This window comes from Musa acuminata, chromosome BXJ3-4 (assembly GCF_036884655.1).
Source record: "Musa acuminata AAA Group cultivar baxijiao chromosome BXJ3-4, Cavendish_Baxijiao_AAA, whole genome shotgun sequence".
NCBI classification, from domain to species: Eukaryota; Viridiplantae; Streptophyta; class Magnoliopsida; order Zingiberales; family Musaceae; genus Musa; species Musa acuminata.
Genome location: NC_088352.1, coordinates 6,274,731 through 6,284,367, shown reverse-complemented (window position 1 = coordinate 6,284,367; position 9,637 = coordinate 6,274,731). Strand labels below are relative to the sequence as shown.

At 40.5% G+C, this 9,637-nt stretch overlaps 2 protein-coding genes across 3 annotated transcripts; one reads left to right on the top strand and one right to left on the bottom strand.

The window, feature by feature from the left end:
* Positions 1-6,602, top strand: LOC135636220 (ATP-dependent 6-phosphofructokinase 3-like). 2 transcript variants are annotated; one of them, XM_065147850.1, is made up of 14 exons: positions 1-465; positions 1,309-1,355; positions 1,444-1,483; positions 1,629-1,691; positions 1,783-1,920; positions 3,529-3,687; positions 3,801-3,854; positions 4,234-4,302; positions 4,402-4,531; positions 4,940-4,980; positions 5,125-5,349; positions 5,682-5,730; positions 5,807-5,961; positions 6,266-6,602. In XM_065147850.1, the coding sequence occupies exons 1-14, from the start codon at positions 205-207 to the stop codon at positions 6,401-6,403; spliced, it is 1,569 nt and encodes a 522-aa protein (XP_065003922.1). In that variant the 5' UTR covers positions 1-204; the 3' UTR covers positions 6,404-6,602. The 2 variants fall into 2 exon arrangements, with proteins under 2 accessions (XP_065003922.1, XP_065003923.1); XM_065147851.1 differs by lacking the exon at positions 1,309-1,355 and having other exon boundaries at positions 342-465.
* A 600-nt stretch (positions 6,603-7,202) lies between these two features.
* On the bottom strand, positions 7,203-9,567 carry LOC103980922 (inositol oxygenase 1). Its single transcript, XM_009397456.3, has 10 exons — positions 9,419-9,567; positions 9,223-9,340; positions 8,947-9,028; positions 8,368-8,572; positions 8,218-8,277; positions 8,071-8,123; positions 7,876-7,998; positions 7,645-7,793; positions 7,493-7,574; positions 7,203-7,420 (listed from the first exon to the last, which is right to left on the bottom strand). Exons 1-10 carry the CDS (start codon positions 9,435-9,437, stop codon positions 7,394-7,396), a joined length of 918 nt encoding a protein of 305 aa, XP_009395731.2. The 5' UTR covers positions 9,438-9,567; the 3' UTR covers positions 7,203-7,393.
* Positions 9,568-9,637: the final 70 nt, after the last annotated feature.

The following is a 9,637-nucleotide window of genomic DNA, read 5'->3' as shown; positions in this document are numbered from 1 at the left end:
AAACAGCCCATGAACATTCTGGACACCCCGTGCTATGGAATCGGTTCCTGTTTCTTTCTTCCCTCTTGTTCCTGACAAATCGTTGCAGCTGATCGAAGCTCTCGGTCAATTGCGTTTCCTATCTTCCTTCTTTCGTTCCTCTCCGCCTATAAATGAATACCATGGCCTCAGTCCTCTCCTTTCTGCGAGTTGTCTTACCACTCGATGAGCACCGAGGCTGTTGAGTCCCAGCAAGTTGTCGTGGAATCGGACTACGATTCCCCCACCTGGCGGCAGCTCAGCGATTTCAGTGTTACGGTCACCGGCAACAACTTCCCGTCGCACGCCAGCTACGCGGATCTGAGGCTGAGTTCCGTGAGGGATATGGGAAGCGTTGCGCGAGCTGACAGGAAGGTCGTCCAAGGGGAGTTCGGCTACGTTCTTGAAGACGTGCCCCATTTCACCGACTACCTCCCTGATGTGCCGGTGAGTCTTGGCTGATCGACCCGTTTCCTGTTGTTTGCCTCCGATGTGGCCGTCTGGATCATCTGTTCGCCTGCTGATTAGTTTAGATTTTGTGGTGGTAGTAGCCGACCGGATTTGTGGACTGGTCTGTGGTGTTAGTCCATGCTTGCACAAATATGTTGAGATATCTTGTGACCTTGTTGTCGGTTCAACCAGAGATGTTAGAGGTTGAAACTTGTGGATAATCTTGCTTTTTTATTCTGTCGATGATTCAAAGGCATGCCCTTGATCTTGAATTGGTGGGTGCTTTCTACGTTATGGAAATAAGATCAAGAGAAGAGCTAGATCGATTTATTTCATGCACCAGATAATGGTTTTTTTACATGTCTGCATGATTTGAGTCCTGCTCGTTTAGTAAGTCCTGCTATGACAAGTGATAGAACCTTAATTCGACAGGAGCTTACAGAAGAAACCACTGGAATGCTTGCGGTTCTTTGAGGGTTTATAATCACAGATGCTTCAACGGAACGTAGTTTACATCAACATCATAATGGTAGAGACAGAATAGGAGGAGCAAGAACCTGGTGCACTTTGCACAATTGCAGCTAAATAGCTTATGTAAAAAAAAATGATAAGTAGTTATTAAAAGAGTAATTGTAGAGAAGCAAATCAGTTGAATTCACATTGTACAATGGTCAATAACATAAAATGGAGCCTTATGCTATAATGAATTTGAAGTCAGTGCATCCTTTGTTGTACTCTTTATGATAAGATTGTTAGCTCGAAATAGGTATGCATAATGACATGTCCATTGCTTTGAATTTTAATTGTTGGAAATTGTCTTGAATGATACCTTTGTTACAGACATACCCAAATCCACTGCAAGATAATCCAGCCTATTCAGTCGTCAAGTATGTTGGTTACTATTTCTTGGTTTGAATGACAACTACCATTTGTTTTATCATACAATAACTTGTGAAGCATGTTTCCCTTTTACAGGAAGTATTTTGTTAATGAGGATGATACCGTTCCACAAAAGGTGAGTATTTTTTGCGTTCATCATAGTCTAGAAAGTGCTGATTTTTATTTGAATTTAAAAGTCAGATGTTTCACATTTTCTTATCAAGGGTCTGTTTTTTGTATAGGATATATGATATTCTAAATTGTGTATCTTCTGTGTGTAGATTGTGGTTCAGAAAAACAGCCCAAGGGGAATCCATTTTCGACGAGCTGGGCCTCGTCAGAGGGTATGCTACTTGATATATTTGCCTGTGGATGCTGAGCAGTCGAGTGCTTTGGAAAACCTCAATTAACAGAATATTTTGACTCTTGTTTAAGGTATACTTTGAACCAGAAGATGTTTATGCATGCATTGTAACATGTGGAGGCCTTTGCCCTGGGCTTAATACAGTGATCAGGGAGATTGTATGTGGGTTGTCCTACATGTATGGTGTCAAGAAAATTGTTGGTATACAGGTGATTATTATCTACCTTGGATTCACATGTCATAGAATAGTTTCTTTGGAACCCTTATATTCAAGCCAGTACTGTTGCTTTTGCTTATGTTTTATGATCTTCGATTGCACGCCTGTTGGCATGGTCAATTCCACGTCCATTTATGTCTTCAGTTCTTTATACATGGATGACATGTTGTTGCATGAGTTCTTTGTCAATTTTATGCCATGTTTGTTTCTTGTTGACAGATAAAGGAATGGGCATCATTAGTAATTTCTTTTATAATCAATGTTAGACTTGTAGAACATTTCCTATATGACCATAGCTCTCAGTGAGTCTATAAATTGCAGGTTTTAGGGTAGGAAATATCCTGTTTAGATTGCCATCTATAATGTATATTTAGGTAGCCTTTTATTAGGGGGTTATTTGATTATTTTGTTTCCCTTCTCGTGCGCAAGCCACTTAAAGGGTGTTACCAAATTTTAAAAAAAACTGCCATAGAAAATGATCCCTTTTTCTGTTGTACTATCGTGGAAATAAAGCAGAAAGTTATCTTAGTATATGCTCTTCCAAGGTGTGTTCAGGCTTATAAGAGATAATAGGCACTCAGGCTGCCTCAGAATGCGATCAAAGTAATAGTTTCCTGGAACATTAGAAACTTTGATTACTTTCATGTTGTTATTTAACGTTGTAAAAAACCAACTTCAGCATCATCCAAATCTCCTATTTGGGTCAATTTGGGTGCCCTGTGTCCTGCAATGTTTACATGCATGCATTTTGTTGATGCAAAGACTGAATAGTTCTTCCAGAGGAAAACATTTGTTTTATCAAGTGCAAACAGAAGATGTCTAGGCTGACAATTCCAGATGTATGGTTACCAGTGTCGTACTATCTATGTGATGTAGAGTGAACCTTTTTTTTTTTTGGTTTTTTTTAATGCTAGATGTATTTTGCTCTTTAGATAGGAAAGACAATGTGACAGCATATTTAAGAAAACATCAACATAAATGCATGTAGATTTTTCTGTGATGACAGAGTAATATATTCTTTTCTATGAATTCTATTGCTATTGGGACTTGGGCACTCAATAGATGGTCACTTCTTCAAGCTCCATATCTCATTACTGAAAATTGATTACTGTTCATTTTTTGCTCAAGTGGTTATCTTGTTTACTTAACCGTGGCTGGTCTGTTTTCATGACTGCTTATCAGTCGCTGCTTCAATTAGCATCAATAGTGCTTTGCTATGATCTATATGTTTCCTAGGATTTAAGTTCCCAAATTCAAATTAAAGTGCATTAAAGACCTGCATATGTTGTGCTGCATATCTCTTTCTTACGTTGGTCATGCTACCACTGAGCTTTGTAATTAGTATAAGGGTTGTAGAAACAAATACAAGTACTGATTTAAGGGCTAGATTTTAAATTACAACATGCACTCAAATGGCCCCTAAATGAATATATTCCACTTCAAAGTGTTTTGACAAACTATAATTTTCACAAAGATTTTTAGCAATGATTTCTTTTGCAGAATTTAATAAAGTTCCTCCTTCTGTGTTCACCGTCGATGCTTCTTTGTACAACCAATTATTGTTTTGTACTTACATTAACTTGGTCATTCCCATCCATAGGGCGGATATAGGGGATTCTATTCTCGGAACACTATACCTTTGACGCCAAAGAGCGTCAATGACATTCACAAACGGGGTGGCACAATACTTGGCACATCACGAGGTGGTCATGATGCTATAAAGATAGTTGACAACATTCAGGATCGTGGTATTAATCAGGTGATGCATCTTGGTCTTTTATTCTATTTTTTATATTATATAATTTATGGCTGAAGGATTTACAATCTTCTATATTTTAGAATTTGATCCACTGATAAGTGCTCTTTCTCCAGGTTTATATTATTGGAGGCGATGGGACCCAAAAGGGAGCTTCTGTGATTTTTGAGGTAATTTGACCAGTAAGGAGAAATTATCACGACCGTTAGGAACTGTAAATTATTGCAGTAGTTCTGCACTTATAGAACCTCACTTGTATGCTAAGTTCTCATGACCCATTGTTTTGTAATTTGTCTCGTTAGTGTTGACCTGCCATAGTCTATGGCACTTGAGAATTGGGAATATGTTGCATTCTTTAAAAACCTTTATCATTTTGTTTGGTGTCCAGAATCTGCTTCCTCTAGAATTGTAAAAAGTGATAGACTTAGCTTGTGGGACTGCTACTGAGAGAACTTGAGACACTTACATTCTGAACTATGTATTGTCTCTTCTTGAACTAATAAGATACGCAAGCATAAACCTTCTATGTTCCCTTTGTTTGTTGTCTAGGAAATTCAAAGACGTGGCCTCGAAGTTGCTGTTGCTGGGATTCCTAAGACAATAGACAATGACATTGCGGTACTTTTGCTTGCTTCTACCTTCATGCAATTGTATGATACCACATTCTTTCCATTGTATAAGCATTTTGTTACTTGATTGTTATTCTCTTTTGTACAGGTTATTGACAAATCCTTTGGTTTTGATACTGCTGTTGAAGAGGCTCAGCGTGCCATCAATGCTGCACATGTAGAATCTGAAAGTGTCGAGAATGGTATTGGTGTTGTGAAGCTAATGGGCCGCTTCAGTGGTAAAGCTCATTTCTTGGTAAAATAACTTTGTTGTACAGTGATTATATAGTTTGTACTCCATAACTAAAATAGGTAAATGCTATATCTACTTGTAATTTCGCAGCTTAACTCTTTATCTATTGCGAGGAGCAGATAAAAAAACACTGGAAGATATTCAACAAAAAAGTTTGATTATCTTATCATACAAAACTAATTTTAATTCAGCTGTTTGTTTTAAGTTTTTTGTATCATGTCTGAATGACTTATAAGCAGCAGAGAGGGGCTGTATGAATCTCTTTTCTGTATATGAAGAGTCAGCATTATTCAACAAGCATGCTCTTCAAATTTTCTGTGATAATATGGATTTAACAACTACTGCCTTCTTATACTTTATCAGAACTAAGATCTAATGGGGTCTCCTACTGCAGGGTTCATTGCAATGTATGCTACCCTTGCTAGCAGAGATGTGGTATGTCTGAACTTTTGGGTTATCGTAGTTTGTGGCACTGTGAACCTTTGATTGGGAGATTTGATAATAAGTTTCATCTTGGAATGCTCACTTAATGTTCATTTATCATCTTTCTCATGTCTTCTCATGTTCCATTTTGTCCAGGACTGCTGCTTAATTCCAGAGTCACCATTTTATTTGGAAGGCAGAGGTGGACTATTCGAATATATAGAAAAGCGGCTTAAAGACAACGGGCACATGGTTATTGTTGTTGCTGAGGGTGCTGGCCAAGAACTTATTGCTGATAGTGTTCGGTCCATGGGACACGAGGATGCTTCTGGAAACAAGCTGCTTCTTGATGTAGGACTTTGGTTATCTCAGAAGATAAAGGTGAGATCCACAACATTGTCGCATGATGGTTTTTTTTTCTTGTACTATTTCAATATAGGCTTTGATTTTCTTTCCATGTCAAATGCAAGCAGTCAAGGCTCAAGTACTTTCCAAAGAGATCTCATGGTAACGATAAATATACCAAAAACTATGAGATATTCTTGTGCGCTAAGTGTCACGACTACTTTAGCGATAAGCATTTAGATGTCTATTCTTCCATTACATTGCAAAATATATTATCCCAGTTAAATTTTTGTGAAGAATGAAGCATCCTTGTAACTTTGAACCCAAAATTGCGTAAACTGAAATGTTTTTTTCCTTTCATCATGTAGAATTACTTTACGAGCAGGCAAAGGATGACAATTAATCTTAAATATATTGGTATGTCACTAGACTTGGGCATCTACACCTTTAGTTTTTGTAAATAATTGGATCTAACCTGCAGCTTGAATTGCAGATCCTACATACATGATCCGTGCAATTCCAAGTAATGCCTCCGACAATGTCTACTGCACACTTTTGGCACAAAATGCTGTTCACGGGGCCATGGCAGGATACACAGGTTTCACTATCGGGGTAGTTAATGGCCGGCACACTTACATCCCATTTTATGTAAGTATTTTTCTCTTTTTCAATTCAGTTATAACACTAAGGTAGATTAACAGTTAACAAATGAACGCTTACCTCTGAAAACATTGCTTCTTCCAGTTTTGTACTTCTTATTGTGGTTTCAGTTACCATCTTTCCCTTTTCTTCTCTTCTCAATATCACTATACTTCCTCCAGCACATAATCGTCATCAGTGATAGCCTATCAAGTAATTAAACCACCGGTTTTGGTTTTCATGGAAGCTTTATGTTCCTAGCTTTTTGTCAATCTCTAGTCATCTTGATTTGCAAATGTTTCTATAATTGCAGAGGGTAACAGAAAAGCGAAACAAGGTCATCATAACTGACAGAATGTGGGCGAGGCTTCTATCTTCCACCAATCAACCAAGCTTTTTGAGCGCTGAATACATTGAAGAAATAAAAACACCAAGAGAGCCACCAAAATAGGTTCTTATGAAGAGAAATCTCGGGCGACTTTTATCAGACCTGTATTGCAATTTCAGATTTTAATTTTGATCATCAGCCTTTCTACATCCAATAAGTTCCTCTACTTTGGTCCATGTAAACATAATTTTGAATTGTGCTTTACCACTGTAGACATCTGTTGATATTATGGAAGGGACTGGTCTGGCTTTTGGGCGTTCTACATATATGTATATATTTATTCTGATCTTGTTATTAACTGATACATTTATTACATTCTCTTCAATCTAGTTTTCAATTACAGACGTCGACATCTTGACATCTGCAATCTACTAAGTCGTCTCCAAGAACAATTTCAGTGGGTGACTGCCTTTCTGGTAATTACAGAAGAAACTGACCAAGTCGTCATGTCATTTTCTGTGGCTCGACAAATGATTTAGTCACTTTCTGGAAACGCCATTGAAGTTTCTAAAAGCTTTTCCCATGCCTTTTCTTGACTTATATTTTCTCGTGATCATAACAAATCCATCTTTGTGCTGCATGGGTGGGGTCACAGATGCTGCTTGTTCCATTCTTCTCGTTAGCCTGTATTAGAATGGCTACTAAGATCAGTAGTCCGTCCCGATCACCCCAAGGAGAGAAGTGGAAACAAGTCCAATCTTATTCATTCCCAGACAAACCGAGATCGTACGTTGGATGGATCGACGATAGCTAACAAGTAGCCAACCAAGAAAAAGGATTCCTAGATATTATAAGCCACGCTACTGTGGATAGAATCATTCACCTAACTTCCAGCATTAGCAACTCGATGAAAACTCCTCTCTTGTAGCTCGATAATTGTGGTTTAATTATTCATTTAAATAGATAACATACAGCACGCGATACATGGACCGGCCATTACTAGGATGCCTTAAACAAGACTACAGCCCTAACGGAGGCTACAGTGGTAGCACCAGAAGTAGCTTTATTCATCCCCGACGCAACTTTACGGTGTCTTACTACTGCCATCGCCATTCACCATCTCAGCTTTTCCGGGAAGTACTGCATTCGTAGATATCAACGAGTCAGTCATTAATGATCAACGATGCACCGTCTCACGAGTCGTTCGCTTACCTTCCCAATAAGAGACAGATAGTATGGTTTCACTTCCTCCAGATCTATCTTCACCTTGCTCTTGCTGTAGAGATCGTACTTGCTGCTCATTCCATACGTCAACAGTCTCTTAGTCCACATACATAAAACAGAATGAGGTAGAGAGGACGTACTTGAAGACCAGAAGCCACTTGAGCATCTCTCGGTCATCCTCGTTCATGAGGTAGGTGTAGGCAACAGAATGGTGCAAGGCATAGAAGGAGTGGAAGCGCACGATGAAGAGTGCTGCAGGGGGAAGCTTCGTCTCATTCCCCTTCATCACCTGTTGCATTCATATGTAGCAGAAAACAAGAGGATTCCATGCAGAGGGTGTGTCATAAACAAAAAATAAGATGGAGACCAACCAGGTACATGTACTCATCGTGGCCCCAAGACATGGTGACCTTGTCGAGCCCGCAGTTCTCTGTGTACACTCCCAATCTCGTGCGGAACAGTGAGTTGTTGTAATCTGGGTTCTCCTTAAAATACTGCACGTCAACGAGTTAGCAAAAGAAGGCGTGGTTGCATAGCATTCAGTGTGGAGTGAGTCGAATGCTTACCCGATGGTGAACGATGGATTCGTCGAATGCACAGCCCAAGGGAAACGTATCCCCTGTCAGATGCACCGACACAGACTACCGTCAACAAATGAGGACAGATGACAGCTACCGTGAACATATATGAGCGAGAGACGAAGAGCCGCTTACCAACCACACACCATTGGGGCTCTCCACCAAAAGTAGGGTGCAGCAGTACTTTGCCCAGATCTACCACAAAACAAAGGAATTATTCTATGGAACAGCTGCAGCTGTTACTGCTCTGAAACAGTCATTGTACGACCGGAGAACGATGGATACCATGGATGAGAGCGGTGAGGTGAAGCCAGTCTTGATCTGGGTAGTCTCGGCGGATGGCCTCGGCGGATTGAAGAAGGTGTTCGATCTGGGGCTCATCAAGGTCTGGATCGCTCTCGTCGACGAACTCATTGAGAAGCTCCACGCATTCCCATATGCTCATCTCCCCCTTCTGCAGCTTCCCATACTCTTCCTTCTTCCTCTTGGCCTTTGCGCACCGATCAACCACAGTAACGTAACAATCAATCTCAAATGTTTCGATAAAGAAGAGTCATGGCGTGCAACATCAAAGGAATACGACCGATCCAGTGAGAGTCTGACACACAGACTGCGTAGCAAGTACGTTAACCGTATTCAGTGGATGTTTTGCTGTCAAAGCAGCGTATGTGACCAACGCGTGCATGTCATGTCATTGAAAATTAGGCGGCCTATCTATATACAATTCAACAAAGATTACGTCTTTGATGAACTGGGATCACACAGATATACTAAATGAGGATTTATCGGTCTATTTTGGTACTGGGAAAGATAATCTTTTAACAAATTCCCCAAAGAAATCGACAATATAAAGCAACAGCTCACGAAATCGTATGTTTGGTAGATGTGGTTGACACGGTAGAACTCCTCCACTGTTGCTCTTCTTGCGGTCTCTTTCTCATAGTTCCTGCACCACCAACAAAACAGCAGCTGGTATAGGGAAAGGCACTCACATCTACCGCAAACCACTCAAGAAAAATAATCTGTACCAACTTGTCATCGAAGATAAAAGCTATCCCATGAACACGGCGACAAAATGATCGGAAGAACGAAACAAAGAACTGATGGAGTTGTAAGGGGGAGATGGAAGGTCACATATACCTGAAGGAGTGACCAAAAGCGTTGCTGCCGGGCACTACAAATTCTCCTTCGAGATCCAAAGCTCCGCCATCCTTTTGCTGTTCTTCCACCGAGTTGTGGTTCTCCTCATGAACCGGCTCTATAGCAAGTCAACATGAAGCCAACTCTAAGGGCCCGACTCTCACGAAACACAAACGACGACGGGAGAGGAGCGTACCGGGGACGATGACCGTCATGATCTCCAAGGAGCGGCAGAGAGAGAGAGAGAGAGAGAGAGCGTCAGCGAGGTGACAGATGTGGGGAGAGGGTGAGAGAGAGAGAGAGAGAGAGGGAGGCCTTTTATAGCCTCATTCTGTTCAATGCCCCGACGAAGTAACCCTGCTGATCGTTGAAAACTCCGGGATTGCCACAGAGCCCCCACTTCCATGTGTTGCTT